The sequence below is a fragment of the Melanerpes formicivorus genome, unplaced genomic scaffold (assembly GCF_026170545.1).
Source record: "Melanerpes formicivorus ecotype bairdi unplaced genomic scaffold, bMelFor1.0.p_v2 SCAF_18, whole genome shotgun sequence".
NCBI classification, from domain to species: Eukaryota; Metazoa; Chordata; class Aves; order Piciformes; family Picidae; genus Melanerpes; species Melanerpes formicivorus.
In genome coordinates, this window is record NW_027142370.1 from 4018877 (window position 1) to 4037417 (window position 18541).

An 18541-nucleotide genomic window follows, 5' to 3' on the forward strand; every position below is an offset into this window, starting at 1 on the left:
GGAGACTCCACAACCACTGTGGGCAGCCTGTTCCAGGGCTCCAGCAACCTCACCACAAAGAAGTTTTGCTTGATGTTGAGGTGGAATTTCCTGGGTTCCAGCTTCTACTCATTGTCCCTCATCCTGTCACTGGGCACCACTGAAATGAATCTGGACACATCCTCTTGCCCCCCGCTCTTGCTTGAATGCTGTCACTGGGGGGCATCTTCTTGCCCCCCACCCTTTAGCTCTTGCTGAGCATTGCTCGGATCCCCTCTGGGGCTGCTCTCCTCCAGGCTCAACAGCCCCAGGACTCTCAGTCTCTTTCCTCCTCACAGAGATGCTCCAGGCCCCTCAGCATCTTTGTAGCCTCCACTGGACTCTCTCCTGTTTCTCTCTTGAACTGGGGAGCCCATCCCTGGCCCCAGTACTCCAGATGTGATCTCACCTGGGCACAGCAGAGGAGGAGAATCTCCCTCAACCTTCTGGCCACACTCTTCTTAATGCCCCCCCCCCAAATTCAACCCCTCAACCTGGGTGTTTTTCAGCAGCAAATCTTTGCTGCTTGTACAGAAGAGAGGTTGAATTTGGTTTGTTAGGGGACTGAGGGTTTGGTTCTTTCCCGGTGAGGTGAAGGCAGAGGCTGCACCTTCCCAGTGCTGCAGAGAGCCAGAGCGAGCCCAGGCACTTAGTGAAACAGTGATAGCTGCATTGTTTAATAGGAGTTACAACAGGATCAATGTACAGTCAAAATCAACATGCTAATTTCTGATGCAATTTAACCTGTAAACCATGCAGTCTGGTTTGCAATCAGTCCAGCTCTTGTGTTCCTCTTTCCATCAGTAGCTCTGCTAGTGAGTTTTAAGGACAGAAAGTAATAAAAAACCTATATATAAAAAGAAAAAAAACCCAAAAAACAACCAAACAAAAGAGTTCCCTTTCAAGTTAAACCTAATTTACTAAATTTTCCCCTTATTGTGCAAGGACTTGTGCAAAAAAAGCTGTTTTCACCACATTAGTTTACAAAATCACGTCCTTCCCCCCCCTCCCCAAATCATCATAAAAGGCAACAGAAGCAGCCCCTGGAGAGGGAGGGCTGGGGCTGCAGCCTGGCTGTGTTTTCATGTCAAAAGAAAACCCAAGGGATCAGCCACAGCCACACTGGGTGCAGGCTGGGTTCCAGAAGCACGACCCTAAAGCTGCCTCCCAAGCTGGGGGAGCTGCCGGTGGGATGGATGCTGGCTCTGGCCGAAGCTCCTCCAGCACAGCCCCAGGGGCAAGACAGGGGCTTGAGCTCAGAACAGCAGCAGCAGCAGCTTTGGAGATGAAGTAAATCAACCATTCCTCACGTCACAGCCTGTGCCCTCTCTCTCCATCAGCTGCTTTTAGGGTGAATCCTGCCCAGAACATGGTGCATTTGGGTCACTTCCCCCAAGCCTTCCCAGCTGACAGCAGCAACAGGCTCATCTTGAAGTCATTTGTGATGAGATTTATTTGGGAGTTGCCTTCCCCTGGAGCTCCTCAGCAGTGTGATAAATGCACAGGGTCCCTGATCACCATGGAGCCATATGAAATGGGGCACAGGGACTGAGTAGCCCCATGGCATCTGGGAATGGGATAAGCATCTGGCCAGGGTGTGGGAGGGTGGTTTGATGCTTGAGTCTACTTAATGCTTCAAAAAAGCACCAAACCCAACCCAGAATTAAAGGGAAAAGCCAAATGGGGGTGTGGCAGAGAGGTAGGAAATGACTCAGGGCAAAGATGTCTCTGCTTAGGCTTTGGACACTGCTTTGAAGGGCTGCTGGATGGAGACCTACCACAAACCTCCTTCACTTGCCACTGCCCATCAGTGCTACCTGGGGAGCTGAAAGATTCAACCCTAAAACCAGCTTCAGCACAGGAGATGCCAAGAGTGGCTGACGCCACCAGAGCGACCCTGGCTCCATCTCAGCCTCTCCTGCCTCACAGCATCTTATGAAGAGTTTGGGGCCAGCACATTAACACCCACAGCTTCTGCCCAAGCATCATTTTTTGGGCCAGTGCAAAAGCAATGAGTTTTATGCAAACAAAACCAAACCAGCCCCTTGAAGGAAGCACCAGCCAGCTTCTCCCTTCTCTCTACAGCATCAGAGCCTGGAGCTGCTGTTGGATGGAGAACAAAGTGCAAAATTGCTCTGAGCATTTGACTTGAACCTCAGCCCTAGGAAGAAAACCCAAAAACCCAGGGAAAAAAGCCTTCTCCTCCTCCCTCTCACACAGATGCCCACATGTCAATGTCTAACATGGACCACCCCCTTCATGTATAGGGGCATTTGGGGCTGCAAGTTAGCTCTTTCAGAGACCTTCCCAACCCCTGGGCTGCTTGTGCAACCCCTGAAAGTTATAAAGAAGAGGTGCAGCTGCTTCTCAGAAAGCCAAACCTGTCACTTTTTGTTAATGTTTTTGGTTTTCCTCCTGGTGTTTAACTGTTTTGGCTGGGGTGTGTGTGGGGGGGAAGGTAGGGGGATAACCCAGCCTCTTCTACAGCCACTACTTAAAAAAACCCACTAAGGAAGGTTCAGTCTGTGTCCACAGAGGTGTCAAAAGCAGCATTATTCAGCTTAGGGGTTGCAAGTCAGGGGGGTCTGCCCCATTTCCCACCCACCCCCTCCCATGAATTTACAGCCACGACCTTTCCCTCGTAAGCACTCCCATCCCTATCGGAGGATCCTGACCATTAGTAAGAGCTTTAGAGGGGGATTTTGAACGTCTTCCAGGGCTTCTTAAGCAATCTGTTTAAAAGATTAATTTTATTTTGAAGGGATGGAACTGCATCTCTTGGAACAAAAAGTTAATTAGGACCAGAGCACCAAAATGCCATTTTTCATCCCGGGCTGTGACTCGCGGTTAGGAGCTTGACCTCCCGAAATCAGAACCTTGCTGCAGCTCTCCCTTGGCCGAGTTTGACTTTCCCAGCAGCGAGTCCTGAGCACCAGAAGCTGGTTTGCAGGCTCCAAATCCCAGCCTCTCTGAGCAAGTTCTTAAAGGAGTGAGGAAATCCATCCCTACTCACTGCTTTTTCAACTGAAGTTTGATGGAGAAGGGAAAGGAAGCCCAGATGTGGGATTGGGGACGCTGGGTGTGGGCCTTGCTCCGAGGCTCAGCTGCTTCGGGGGTTTTATGCAGGTCTACCTTGTACAGTGTGACACAGGAGGCAACCCTCGAGGGAAATAAAAGGAGTTTCAAGGTGGTGGCAGGAGCTGGGTGCTTTTTTCTGCTCACACTGACGGCAGCACAAAGTTCCTTGCCCATGTGTCAGGTACTGGAGGCGATGCTGCCTGGTGGTGCCTCCTCCTCTTCCCTTCATCCCACAGCTAGCACAGAGGAGAGACAGAATGTCCTGTCTGCCAGGTGCTGCCAAGAGAGATTAAAAATGGTGTTTGACAGTCCATCCTCCCCCAGATTAAAACTGGAGATGCCCAGTGCCTTCCTTGTCATGCTTGCTAAAGCACAGTGACGCCTTTGCAGCATCTGTAGCAGCTTTGGAAGGATTTAAAGTGCTTCTTACTGTTCATTGGCCCTTAGCTGTGGCTTGAAGCTTCCCATGACTGTCACCATCGGGTAGCTGGGGGTTTTGTTCCAATCTCCAACCTCTGGGCAGGTGTTCAGGTCTGGTGCTTGAACCAGCCGATGCCATCTGCTTTTGCCACCCTCTTCACACTCTTGTCCCCACACCTGTTCCAGGGTGGCATCGCTGAGGGATGAGGAGGAGGAATCAAAGCACCCAATGGTCTTGAAGCTTGTGGGACACATCATGGCTAGAGGGCTGAGGGCTCTCCCACTGCTGCCAGGACCCTTCCCCAGCAATTTGGTGAGGAAGAGTTTCCTATCAGAGCCTGGCAAGAAGGGCAGTTTTTCCTTCTCAGTTGTGCAGGATTTAGGATGCCAAGATTGAGCTCAGGAACTTATGCAGCTCACAGGGATTATGGTGAAGCCCTTGGGCTGATCCATGCTCAGGTCTAGCATTTTAGAGAGCAGGAAGGAGGTTACCATCAGGGGATGGACTGAGCTCATTCTCACTTGTCCCCCTGAAAGCCTTCACTGGCTTGTATGTAGATTTATCTGTGAAGATGATCCCTTTCTGGTCAAGCTAACACCAACTCTCATTCAGCTGCCCCTTTTTAACTCCATCCTCCTTACAAGTACTTCAAAGTACTTCCCCTCCAAAAAGCAAGGAGCCATAAGGCCAGGTGTGTTTCTTCCCTCTTATTAATGTAAATAATCCTCTGGTCCTTGTGGCTGGAGACTGCTCAGACAGGACAACAGCTCCAGAATGTCATTGGTGGCAACTTGCCTATCTGCCTTCAGGGTTAATGAAGATGTAGCCTTATCAAAATGAAAACAAAAAAGGATTGCTGAGGAACAAGGAAGGAAGATAAATCACCATTCCCTTTGTGTATCCAGAGCTTGAGTGCCAGAAGAGCTCCCTGGGCAAGAAACACAGCAAAAAAGGCCTGAATGCACCAAAAGAGTGCTGCTGCCCTTCTGCAAGTGCCACGTGGTGACACTCAAACAAATTCTGCTCCTCCATCACTCCAGGAGTCTGCGCTGAGGGAGGGGATGGAGAAGGAACCTTGCTCCACAGGTCAGCAATGCTTCCAGAAGTAGACCCAAGCACTCACCACCTTCAACTGAGAGCCACAGCTTGCAGCCCTGCAGAAGCAGCACTGCCAGGGCTGTAACATCCACCAGGAAGATTTTAGTTCCCTTTAACATCAGCTTTCACCTGCAGTAATTAGAGTCAAAAGGGCAACGAGGAGATAAGGGTGAAAGTTGCCTCCCTCTGTAACCTGAACCCTGGGATTAAAGTCCTGTTGGTAGTGTTACTGTCTCCTCAAAGGCTGTCTTGATCTGAGCAGAGGATGTCTGGGCACCCTCAGAGCAGAGGGGAGTTTTATCCATAGGCACTTCTGAGCTGGGGGTTCCTGATGCTTTCACTTAAGGGACCTCCTGGAGGTTCCTTCTCATTGTCCTGGCCAGTGGTGGAGTTGTGCAGTTGCTCCTCAGGCAGTGCAAGCAAAAGGGACTCTACTTCACTGTAGTGTGTCATGAGGGGACAGAAGATGGGACATCAGCATGGGAAAGAGGGGCCAAGAGGAAACTTCCCTGAATGTGGTGCCCTGGACATCATGAGAGATTTGCACCATCCCTGCTGAGCATCCTTTCTTGTCTGCTATCTGACTATACTGTATGTCAGTGGCAGCAACCAGCAGCACAGAACACCTTTGCATTTTTGGTGATTCCCTTCTGGCTCTCCCTTTCCAAATGCAGTTAACAAGGCAGCTCTCAAAGCCCTTCTGCATTCAGTGCAGATCCAAAAGACATCAGCAGATCCTAGAGGAGATGCTCCAGTGACCTGCAGCCTCCTTTCCAGGAAAAAAGAGGAGGAAAGCTGGGAAATCAGTTTGCTTCTTTTCCTTTCCTACCTAAATTCAAAACCCAAGCTGGCAGGACAGTCTCAGGGGTGACCCTCTATCTAAATGTGTGCTCCTTGAGAAGCCCATGAGAAGAACCTGAAACCACAACTCCCTCCCTCTACTTCTTGTTTCCATTTGTTCTGCAAGTCAACAAAGGGAAGTCAGACCTATTCTCCCCATTTGGCCTACAAACCAAAAACATAAAAGAAAATAGTCTGGGGGTGAACTCCTTTCTCAGGCTTCAGGATTTACCACTGCTTTATAAACCCCTGAAAATCGGAGCTTATAAGAGGAGCCTCCTGACACCACCTTCATGAGCAGTCCCCTGTCTTCCCCAGGGATTGTTTAACAAGGAACATTTTGTCATGGGGGGTGGGGGGGCAGGTTTCATGATTACTATACAGGTGAATAAAAAAATACAGATATTCTCTTTGAACAAGGATCTCAAGTCCAGGCATACGGAAGGCTGCGGCGCAGGGAGCGGCGCGGGCAGGAGGTCCCCGAGTCCCTTCACGAGTGATGGCTGTTGATCAGGCTGCGGAGCTGCTTGGCCACGGTGTCGATCAGCTTCTGCTTGTCCCTCTCGTTCTTCCGGAACTGGGCAAACACGTTGTTTTTCCTGCTGGTGTCCCTCATCCTGCGCAGAGCAGAAACAGGTTATGGCACAGCTGCCGCCGCGCTGCGCTGCGCCCCCGCCCCGCGGGGCCAGCGCAGGTTAAAGTGCCTGCGTCCAGGCTCTGACACAGGAGGCGACAGCATCTCCAAGCTCTGCCCCGGTTTGGATCACGGGGTTTGTGTGCAGGTGGGCAGCCCAGCTTTGCACACTTGGCAGTCTTGCTTTAAACTCCACCAATCCAAATCGATGGCACCCCAGGGGCTACCTCTAAGGCCAACACACCTGACACCCTAAAGTCTCGCCCTCTCCAACAGCTTTTGCTGTGTCCCCGTGTCACCTGCTGGAGTGGGAAATGGCAGTGCTGTAGTAATATTAGTAGGGCATCATCAAATTAGCATCAAACCCACAGCATTAAGGCTTCTTACTTGAGACGGTGCATTGCATGCAGCCAAGAGATGAAGCTGTTGTGGCAGCCAGAAAGGTTTGGATCTGTGAACTTACAATACTATACAGCATGAGATAATCTAATTGATACTAAAGGAAGGAATCCAGCAGTGGGTTCCTCAGGTTAAAAAGTCTTCTTTGTCTCCATGAGGTCTCCAAGAGACAAGAGCAGGTGGTGGGATGGGACCTGCTGTAGGAGAGGCTGGCACAGTTCTATCTCTCTCTGCCATGCAAAGCTGGGGCTTCATGCACACTTGTACTGGAGGATGCATATTTACTGGGGGGACACACAGGTCTTGTTGTACACTCCAAGAATGAGCTTTATGCAAGCAGGGCCTGTGCTGGGAAGGGACACCTCCCAAAAGGGGTCAACCCTTCAACAGCTCCTGAAGGTATCAGCCTCAGCATCCAAGCGGCTGGCTCTCAGCTGGCACCACTCCTGTGTAGTACCACAGTTCATAAAGGATTTGCTCAGTAAATCAGATCTGTCAGAGGCAGATGGCTTTGGACAAGCCACATAAACCTGAGCTTTTGATTTTGGGGGGACCTACAGGAGGCATTCAAGTGCCTGGGACACAGTGCTGATGGTCCCTGGGAAGCTGGCACTTCATCAGACCCAAAGGTTTGTGAGTTAACTGAGTTTCAAACCTCTCGAAACTTAACTGATTTAAATAATAACAATTAAAAAGCCTCAAGTTTTTCATGCCTCAATCTTCCTAAAAAGAGCCAAAGGGGATCTGAAATGGTGTGTCCCCCCCCCCCCCCAAAAAAAAAGCTTGGAACTGGAAACAAGGATAACAACTTTATCCCAAAGGCTAATTTGCTGAAGTTGTAAGTGCCCAAAGACACAGGATTACAATTGAGCTGCTTTCCCAGCAGTAACCAGATATCTTGGACAGCTTTTATTCAGCAAATAAGGATATTTTTCCCTTTCTCTGTTGTTTTTTTTTCAGTCCAAGCAGGTTGCCAGCTGCTCTACTGCAAGAACCAGGGCAACTGATCCAATGGGAAGTGGCATTTCCAAGCCACACAGGTCAGAAGTGTCCCAGGATCACAGACACTGGGATTAACCATCCTCCTGTGGAACACCTTTGGCTCCAGTGGGTCTCAAAGCACTTCACCAGGAGGGCTGAGAGCTCTGCTTGTATGTCACAGGCTATGCAGGGGCATCAGAGCACCATTACAGTACCCATCATAGTACCCATCGCTCTCCACCACTGCTTGCTGCAGCTATCCCAGGTAACGGGTGGAGAACTTACAGCAGAGCATCCTCTGCCCTAAGAGCCCTGAGCCTCCTTGGAGCCATGTCCCACCCCATGGACCTGCTAGGGTCCATGAAATCTTTCTGAAGTCTGAAGTAAAGCATGTTGTAGGCAAGAAAACTTTGGGCATGTGTTTGAACAACTGAATGTTTGACGCCAAGGGTCTCACTTCAGCCTCCTTTTTGCCATGTCAAACAACCACAGTTCCCTCAGCCTCTCCTCACAAGACTTGTGCTCTAGCCCCTTCACCAGGTCCTTCTTTGGACACTCTCCAGCAGGCACAGGTAGAAGCACAAAGCTATTAAGTATTATTAATGGATTAAGTTGCCTACAGGACACAATCTACAGAATTTGGGTTGTGCTGTGCCAGGGACCAGGCAGTGACAGGAGCAGTTGCATCCTTAGGAGAGGCTGAGCTTATAGATCTGCTGGAGGAGACCACACTAGCTCAGTCACAGCCCTGCAGGCAGACATGGAGCTGGCACACTGTGGTGGGTGCCAGAGGTGCTCAGAAACAGCAGCCTGTTTCTTTTGCAGCTGTAGGAAGCAGCTGGACTGTGAGCTGGCATCAAGAACATCAGGCTTGACAAAGAGGGATGATTCTTGTGAGCAGCTAAGCAGCTCTGTGGAGGACTGATGCATGAAGTTCTTTAAGTGTGTGCCTGCAGAGCTCTGGGACAAGCCAGCCAAGGTTTGTAACACGGTCCCTGTGTGTTACCACAGGAACTGAAAGTAAGAGGGAAGGGAAAGAGAGAGCTCAGCACTGTCCCCACCCCAGTCAACAAACACCACCTTCAATAGAGCCAAGCTTTGTTTAAATTAATCTATAAGGGGGAAAAAAGCAAGAGAGTAAAAGCTCCTCTTTTAGCTCTAATTAGTGCATTTGAGACGATAAAGTTACCGGAGGGAAGCGTTTCAAAGCCAGCTTGCATTTAGATCATTTAGTGCTCCATTTAAATCACACAATCAAGGCACTGCAAGGTGAGGGTCAAAGCCCAGGCAAGCAGCATACTTACACTCGTGATATCCTATGAGAGATGTGTGATTAGGGAAAGAGATAACGAGGAAAACAGGTTACAAAGTGAACCGGCGGAGCAGAGTTTCACCTCGCCTTGTTGGCAGGGCTCAGACAGGGCTGGGCAGGTGGGCTCGGGGTGGGCAGGGGCAGCCCACATGCCTAAAGCTGTGGCTGGGTCAGGGCAGAGTCCTGGGGCAGCTGGTGGATGGTGCACAGAGACTCCTCAAAAGGCCTGAAGCCTGAGTGGGGGTAGAGCAGAGCCCACTGGGGCGTGCAGGGGATGCCATGGTGGCCATGCCATGCTGGTGATACCATGCTGGCAACACCATGCTGGTGATGGCATGCAGGTAATCCCATGATGGCAATGCCATGCCAGCAGTGCCATATCAGCAATTCCACAGCAGTGATGCTATGCAGAAGATGACATGCAGACAATGCCATCCTGGCAATGCCATGTCACCAACACCACACAGGCAATGCCATAAAGGCAATGCCATGTTGGTGATGCCACACCACAAGGATGCAGGAGGTGCAAGTGCCAACCCGGTGACTCCACCGAGGCTACCTCCAGGAAGCAAGTTGGAGTTTGAAGACTGCCCTTCAAGCAAGCTCCCTTCTGGGGAGAAGGCCTGTGAGCCAAACTGGGCTTTGGGGCTTTTTAATACCACCACCAGGCACAGATGTTGCACACTCCAGTACTGGAGCTGCCCTCCTGCTGTCCCACTGCCTTCCAACAATATCCACAGATCCCAGCTCACTGCCTGCTCCCCCTTCCCTGGCTCTTCCAGCTGCTCTGTCCAAGCTCTCTGATTTTTGATAGCTCTTAATGTTTCTATTTCATTGACAGCTGTAAATGCAGCTCAGTGTTCTCCATCATGGATGCTGGGCTGTGAATACACTGGGAACAACACAATGTATTACACAGTGGGCACAAAAATGATGCTGTCATGCCTAAAAGTGCTTTACTCACAGCAGCTACCCAGGTTTAGTCCCTCTGTGCCCTACTGACAACATTTGGCTATCATGAGTTGCTCTGAAGTTAGCTGCTCTCCTCTGGGGGAGAGGAAGACATGCAGCTACACAGACCACAGATACTACTGATGCAACTCCAAAGCTCAGCAGCACACCAAAGGTGGTCTTCTGAAAGTGTAGCTCCAACTCTAAACTAGTCACCTCCTCCTCTGAGAGCAATGAAGAAAGAGACTCCAAAAGCCAGCTCAAGCTCCTCCTCCTCAGGGTGTGATTTCATGGCAAACCTAACCAAATCTACCTGCAACTCATTTGTCCTGCCCACTCCTTCATGGCAAACCTAACCAAATCTACCTGCAACTCATTTGTCCTGCCCACTCCTTCATGCAACCCTTAGCAGCAGAGTCCCCAAGGAGAGGAGAGTGAGTTTCAGCTGGACATGCTCATGTGGTCCAACTGCCTGAACACTTCAGGGCTCACCAAAAGTTAAAGTGTGTTATTAAGAGTGCTGCCCAAATGCACTGACAGGCTTGGGGCAGTTACACGTGCCTACAGGCTAGACAACTGCTTATGGTCTGGGGGGCTTGAGGTACACAATTATAGCAGAATTCTGTTGCAAGACAAAGGAAACCTACTTAAGAGTTGCGCCAAAAGACAAGCCAAGCCTCAGCCAAGTCAAGATCCAGCCAAGTCAAATGTGATATGAATGATTCCACTTTGATACAAGCCCCTGGGATTCAAGTTAGGGGGATAAAAATAGCATTGTTCTGCCTGAGCTCCCACCATCCACCCAAGGGTGAAACCTTTACTCCCTGGATCCCCAGGTACCTCCTGCTCCCTAGGCTGCAGTGTCCCAGCACCACACATGATGGGATGAGCTGCTCAAACACACGCTTGCCCAAAGCAAGATGGGGGTGATCCGGATCCACACTCACTTTTCCAGCAGGATGAGGGCTGTGGTTGGGTTCACACGGAGATACTTGCATGTGGGTTGCCCATAGTCAGCCAAATACGTTGACCAGTCCCACTGGATGAAGAGATCTAAGAGCTGCAGCAGCCATGGGAGAGACAAAACAAAGACAAACAAGAGTTTGAAAGCTGTTGAGAGAATGAGAGGTTCACCTGAAAGCTGACAAAGGTCCTGGGCAGGTGCACAAACCACAAAAAAGGCCTTGGAGTCTTTATTGATTTATTTAATGTCATTCTGCTAATATTATTAACTTAGCTATATTTAATCACTGATTTGTTAAGACTTAATATTAATTGATGCACAGCTCTATTAATTCAGCTCAGGGGGTTATCTTGGGTGAACACAGCTACCAGAGGAGATTGGGAATCCCAGGTGGTTTCCAGACATTCACAAAAGAAGCCACCAGCCCTCATCTGCAGGGAAGCAAAACCAGCATTAATGCAGCTGCCTATGACCATCCTGCTCCAGACCCGCCCAAAACTGACACCTGAAGCCCTTCACCTCTGTAAAGGACTCCATCAGTGCCCCATCCCTCCCAGCTGATTCAGGTGAGGGACAACCAAGCTACAGTACAGTATAATATCACAGTATAATATCACAGTATAACTTAGGTTGGAAAGGACCTCGAGGATCATTGAGTCCAACCTATCAACACAGACCCCATGACTAGACCATGGCACCAAGTGCCACGTCCAATCTCCCCTTGAACACCTCCAGGGACGACGACTCAACCACCTCCATGAGCAACCCGTTCCAATGACGAATGACTCGCTCGGTGAAGAATTTCCTCCTCACCTCGAGTCTAAACCTCCCCTGGCACAGCTTGAGACTGTGTCCTCTTGTTCTGGTGCTGGTTGCCTGGGAGAAGAGACCAACCCCTTCCTGGCTACAACCACCTTTCAGGTAGTTGTAGAGGGCAACAGCCCAGGCTTCCTGAATTGCCATTTATCATTCTGCATTTCACATCCTTACTTTCCTTAAAACCCAAACAGGAGCTCCCACATCTTTCCCACATGAGGACCTCCTCACCCCTAAGAGAACATACCTCTCACCCACCCACCAGAGCACAACTGAGAATGGACGAGAGGCAGCCTTCATCTCCATCATCTAAAACAGGTTAATTAAGAGCTTCTGCATTCCACCCCCCCCCCAACCCGCCCTGCTTCCCAACCTTCTGCCTTGGAGAGCTGCTGTGACCACTCTATTGCAGGACAGGCTGCCAAGCGCGTAGACGTCTTCATCGCCCGCGTCTGCGCGTCCCGGTGCCCACCAGGGACGCCTGGAGAAGGAGGACCACGCCGCGGCCAAGCCAGGACCATAGAGGGCTCATTGTCCCCACGTCTCCATGGTTTTCCTGGAGGCTCCAGCACTGTTTAACAACACATCCCGCCCCGCCAAGAAGGGGGATTTAGCTCCGCCGAGACCTCAAGGTTCAAAACAAAAATGTGCAACAAGATTCTTTTTGATTATGTAGGTCAGGGCAAAGAAAAACAAGGCCTGGGGAACAATCCCCGGGGCTGGCGGGGGGGACGGATTAGCCGGGACCTAAGAGGGCTTTTCCAACCCGCGGTCCCGCGCCGCTTTGTGCGCCGGCTCCATTGTGCTGGCTACAAACCCGAGTTGAACATCGCTGGCAGGAGGTGGTTTGTTTTTTTCCCCCAGTGGGCACCTTCAAGAGACAACCTTAAATATGATTTCACAGGACCTTTTCACGCGGCACAGCGGGGCCAAAACCCTTCTATGGGCTGTGCCGGCTGCTGGGGGGAGCTGCATGCTTGTACAGGCTAAATCGGATCCCCCTCAACGCGCCAAAGGCCTCTCGCTGGTGGCCCTGGGGGGATGAACGTGCCCCTGGCAAACCACAAACAAAGCAGCACGAGTTATTGCCAAAGAAAGTGCACGGTCGGACCGTGGAGGGGCCAGGTAGCCACTCATAGGGAGTGGGAATAAAGCCCCAGGAGGAAGGAATAGAAGATGAACCCAAATAAAAAGACGGAGATTAGAAGCAGGTTAGGACAAGATGAAATCAAAAGCATCAGGAGATGTTACAGACAGGGGGCTGAGGGAGGACAGTAAAGGCTCAGGGAACTGAGCAGAAGCTGAGAGACTGGGTAAGGAAAGGGCTTAGAGAAACATCCCACATCTGAAAGAGCAGAAGGGAAGATTTTTAAGCAAAATTCAGGTGAACAACCACCCAGGGCAGCTCAACCCTTGCTCTACAGCTTCAGGAGAAGGAGCCAGTGCTTGCCATTCCCACTAGTGACAAGTGACGGGGATGGCACATAGGCAGCAGCCCATCCCACAGCTTTGCTTCAGCCCTGCTCCAACTCAGTGCAGCTCAGCTGGGTTGAAGCACGAGGCTGTCAGGCTCTGCTGGTGTTGAAGATGCACCACCACACTTCGATTGAAGGGATGGTTGGGGCAAGTTATTTTGTGGATCTCTTTTAGCATGGACTTGTTAGAGTGGGTCCAGGGGAGCCCACAGCAGTGATGTGAGGGCTGGAAGCCCTCTACTGTGAGGCCAGGCTGAGGGAGTTGAGGTTGTTCAGCCTGGAGAAGAGAAGGCTCTAGGAAGACTTTCTGATGGCCTTTCAACACAGAAAAGCAGCTAATGAGAAAGATGGAGAGAGACATTCTACTTGTCCTGCAGTGACAGGACAAGAGGCAAGAGTTTTAAACTGAAACCAGGTTTACTTAGATCAGACATAAGGAAGAAATGTTTTGTTCTGAAGGTGGTGAGACACTGGCACAGGTTGCCCAGAGAAGATGTAGGGGATCCCTGGAAGTGCTTAAAAGAGTTGCCCAGAGAAGCTCTGGAAGCATGTAAAAGGTGTGCAGATGTGGCACTCGTGAACGTGGTTTAGTGGTGGACCTTGCAGTACTCAGTCACTGGCTGGAACTGATGATCTTAAGGGTCTTTTCCAACCTAAATGATTCAATGACTCTAACTGAGCCCCATCCTAATGCACTCCCACCCTGGGCTGGGCCTTCCCCAGGCGCTGGGAGCTGCAGAGTCCCCCAGGCAGGCTGGGGACAGTGACAGATGGCCTGTGTATTTTACAGCTGTTTGCCCACATCCATCTTGCTGGCCAGGCAGGGCCGCGGATAGCTGGGGCCAGCACCTTTGGCATCGCCGGCGCTCGCAGGGCTCCGTAGGAGAGAGGTCTTGCAGGAGGAAGCCTGATGGCTCAGGGCAAGCTGTCTCCAAACGATTTATCTGTCACATAAATGTGGTTTTATTGGTTTTACTGTTTAAACTTTTCACCTCTGCTGCTAAATCTGAACGATGAAAAAGGGGGGGTGGGGAAGGGAGGAAAAGGCTGCACCGTGGCACTGGGCTGTGGTGGGGCTGCCAGGGGAGATTCCAAATAAAATATGCAAATACCATTAATTCCTCTAACTGGAGTCTCCTTTTCAAGGCTATAAATCAAACTCGACAGGACATACACTAGGGGGGAAAGGAAAAGAAGAGGAGGGAAGAAGAAGGGGAAAAAAACAACAGAGAAGCTTTTACGATGATGATGTGAAAGTGGAATAAGCTCAGAAGGCTGCAGACAGACTGCTTGTGCAGAGCAGAGCTGTGGACCTGCAGCTTCAGCCCTAGCAATCTACATGAGTAGGGAACTCCCAGCTCTTACATGCAGGAGAATTCTTGGTGTAAGAGCTGGGAACGGTTCGTGGAGGCGTTGCTAACAATGAAGAGATGGAGAATGGTTTGAGCGTGCCTCCAGAAGAAAGTCATGGGAAGTGTTGTGATAGACATATCTATGAGCTCTTAGCAAATGCTGGCTCAGTTTGCAAGAGATCATAACTGTGCCTCATAACCTACTGAGATCTTTCCCTTAAAAAGCTCATTTCACCCATTTATCACCACAGCTCCTTTGATAAAGGTGACAATAAGAGGCTCAGAGGAAGGCAGCATGTAAGTCCTACCATTATCTGAACTAAATCCACCTGTACAAAGAGGCAAGACACTTCCAGAGGGACCAGCAAACAGCCAGGCAAGACCTGATCCTGCTAGGCACCTCCATAAAAGCTGAATTCAAACCAGTGCCAACTCCCAGCTTGTCCATGCCTAAGCTTGCCTACAACCCATCCCCACCACGGGTTGAGCAGCCCCTAACACAGGCCAGCAGGGAACTGTTATGGAGCACAAAGGCCCAAAGAGTTTCCAACATCAGCAGCCACAGACAAGTCCATTCAAAATAATTTATTTTGGTGAGGTTTCAATTATGCCTCGTGGGAAAGCAATACTGAAAGAGAAAGAAATACTCCAACCCATGGGAAGACGTGGGTTTGGACAATAGCTTTGCTCAGAAGAAAAGGCACCAAGAATTGGAACATGATGTTGGTTCGTTTACTTCTGAAAGACATGGAGGGTAAAATTGTGGCTTAAGTGAAAGCAGGAACAGATTTGTCACCCATTTCACTGCAAGCTACAGTTCTGTCACTGCATGGAGTGTATTTTGCACAAGAGCATGGATAGCACCTGTAGCACCCTGATGTGGCACAAGCCAACACAATGCACAAGCCACACATGGAGCACAAGGAAGGTGAATCTTATCTTAGGTGCTTACCAGGGCTCCCTGTGAGAGAGACAGAGACCTCCAGGAGTTACTGAGTCACAGAACAGTGGCAGTTGGAAGGGACCACTGGGGATCATCTAATCCAATCCCCCTGCTAAAGCAGGGTCACCCACATCAGGCTGCCCAGGATCATGCCCAGGTGGGTTTAGAAAATCTCCAGAGGAGACTCTGCAACCTCTCTGGGCAGCCTGCTCCAGGACTCCAGCACCCTCACACCAAACAAGTTTTCCCTGCTGTTCAGATGGTACCTCCTAGGTTCCAGTTTGTGCCCATTGTCCCATGTTCTGACCTTGGGCACCACTGAAAAGAGTCTGGCACCATCCTCTTGTCCCCTGCCCTTTAGCTACTGATCAGCATTGCTCAGATCCCCTCTCAGGCTGCTCTTCTCCAGGCTTAACAGCCCCAGGGCTCTCAGCCTTTGCTCCTCACAGAGATGCTCCAGGCCCCTCAGCTGCTTTGTAGCCTCTGCTGGTCTCTCTCCAGCTGGGGACCCCCAAACTGGACCCAGTACTCCGGATCCAGTGGCCTCAGCAGGACAGAGTAGAGGGGGAGAAGAATCTCCTTTGAGTGCCTGTAGACCAGAGAGCACCATCCAGCTTGCTTGGACCTCTCTGTAAGACACAATATCTGTATGCTCAAGGAATTCCTCCAGGTCTCCTGGGCAGAGGTCCCACCCAGAGCTGTCCTTTCTGAACGCTCATGCTGGAGGAAGGAAGAACCCCTTCCAAGTTCCTCATCTCACATTTTAACTGGACTGATGTTCCAAGTTAAGGCAGCAATTTTATCCTTCCTTTTTGTTTTTCTATTTACTTAAACCTGCAAAAGCTAAACACTTCTTGGAAAAAGCAGGAGGCGGCTCTGGAAAGATTTGCAGCTGATGGGACAGTATGTAACAAAGGGAAGTTTGAGACCTTCAAAGCCCTCTCCTGTCCAGACTGGCTTATTTTTAGATTTGCATTAATGCCTGTTTACAGATTCTGATATTTCTTGCATCAGAAGAAGGTCTGAAGGAGGTTTGCTGCCTGCACTGTGCACCCAGAAAGTTCTTCTGGTTGGCCACCTGCAAATACTCATCCTTTATCAGTAGGAAAACCTCTGGCTACCCACCTGCTTCCAAGGAATGCTGTAAACACACAGGTTGAGTTTTCTTCTCCTCTACAAAGTATTTCTTACAAAGGTCTCATGGAAACCTTAACAAACACAGTTTCACCCCAAAACTGCTGTGGTTGTAGCTCACTTCTGCACTTAGAGCAAAAAAACAACTCCCTTTGGGGTTAAACATGCTTTGAGGAATCCACCTTCTCCTCTCAGTCTGTGACACAAAACCACAGGAAGGAGCCACAGAAGGTTGTCAGGCTTCAAGAGAAGCGATGCAAAGCAGCAGGGTGGGGAGGTGGAGGTTTAGGATGCTGTGCTACAGTGACAGCCTTAAAGACAAGCTTGGAAAGTCCCTAGCAGCTTCGGTCACGCTTCTGCTGGCTTTGATGGTGCAGCATGGTGGCTTTAGTCATTCACTGGAGGCTTGCCCACAGGGCAGGCTAAACTGAATTTTAGGGAAATCCCAAGTTTCTCTGACCATCACATCGTGGAATGCTGCTGGAAAAACAGGGTGTGAACATTATTTGTTATAAACCCACTGGGATTTCAATGTCTCAGCACAAAATCAGTCCCTCCAGTGGCTGACATCCCTCAGGCTGTGCTCACATTCAGTGAGACCTGGGCAGGCTGGAGAGCTGAGTGAGAGGAACCTCAGGAAGGTCAATAAAGGCAAGTTCAGGGTCCTGCACCTGGGGAGGAACAACCCCTGCACCAGTACAGGTTAGCAGCTGACCTACTGGAAAGCAGCTCTGCAGAGAGGGTCCTGGGAGTGCTGGTGGACAAGAAGTTCACTGTGAACCAACAATGTGCTCCTGTGGCCATTCCGGGGTGCATTAAGAAGAGTGTGACCAGCAGGTCAAGAAAAGTTCTCCTCCTCTACTCTGTCCTATTCAGGCCACACCTGGAGTTCTGGGCTCCCCAGTGCAAGAGAGACAAGGAACTGCTGGAGAGAGAGAAACAGAGGCTACAAAGATGCTTGAGGCATGGAGCACCACTGTGAGAAGAAAAGGCTGAGAGCCCTGGGGCTGTTGATCCTGGAGAAGAGCAGCCCCAGAGGGGATCTGATCAATGCTGATCAATAGCTAAAGGGCAGGGAGCAAAAGGATGGGGCCAGAATCTTTTCAGTGGTGCCCAAGGATAAGATGAGGGGCAGTGGGCACAAACTTAGCGCCCAGGAAGTTCCATCTGAACATGAGAAAAAAAATTCTTTGCTGTGAGGTTCCACACTTGGAGCAGACTGCCAAGAAAGGTTGTGGAGTCTCCTTCTGTGGAGAGATTCCAAACCCACCTGCACACTGTGATCTTGGGCAGCCTGCTGTGGCTGGCCCTGCTTTAGCAGTGGCGTTGGACTAGATGGTCTCCAGAGGTCCCTTCCAACCCCCACCCTCCTCTGATAGTGTGGTTCCAGTGATAATCACCCAGCTGGAGCATGTTATGAACAGCCAGAAGAAGAAAAGGCAGCTCTGCCTTGGTGGGCTTTGTGGCAAATTTGCACTCATAAAAACCAATTATTTAGACTCATTAAATCCTCCAGGCAGGTTCACCAGATTGCATGGTGCTTTCCACCTAGAGAAGACGGCAGCATTTCTACCTTCCACACCCTACAATCTGCTTAAGACAAAGAGACAATACTGGGCAGCAGCCAAAAGAAATCAAAGAGCCTTGGGAGACTGTTCTCCAGGGACCACTATTGAATAACACTTTGCCTTCCCATGTAAGCATCACAAAGGTGGATTCATTACCTAAGCAAGGTAATGTCTCCTGTAGAAGCATCCCCCTGGTAGCATCTCTGGCTCAGATCTTTAGCAGGTACACCTGAGAGGTACACTCATCACTCTGCCCAGCAAGGATGGAACCTGGCTAAATTCTTGGAGACACCATGCAAGGATATGGGGACTGAATTTGGCATGAAGTGCTTGAAAAGTGCCCAGCTTGTAGATAAATCTTCTTAGGAACGTTTTTGAAGGCATTATGGGGAGGAGAGGTTGGGAGGTGATGGCACTTTGCATTCAGGTATCCTTTGTATATAGGAATACCTTCTCTGCTGCTTTAGCCCATGTGCATCCACTCTCCTGCATTTATCTGCCTCACATCCTGCCTGACCCACACCTCAAAAATCAGCATCTCCAGAGAAAACATTAAG

At 50.2% G+C, this 18541-nt stretch overlaps 1 protein-coding gene across 5 annotated transcripts in view; it reads right to left on the reverse strand.

The window, feature by feature from the left end:
• Positions 1-671: 671 nt before the first annotated feature.
• Positions 672-18541, reverse strand: part of EXOC6B (exocyst complex component 6B) — a 281602-nt gene continuing 263732 nt past the window's right edge. For all 5 annotated transcript variants that reach the window (XM_068149414.1, XM_068149412.1, XM_068149413.1 and 2 more), the window contains 2 exons: positions 10680-10792; positions 672-6072 (listed from right to left, as the gene is read on the reverse strand). In XM_068149414.1, coding sequence (XP_068005515.1) covers positions 5946-6072; positions 10680-10792 — 240 coding nt within the window. In that variant the 3' untranslated portion in view covers positions 672-5945. The remainder of the gene's footprint in view (positions 6073-10679; positions 10793-18541) is intronic.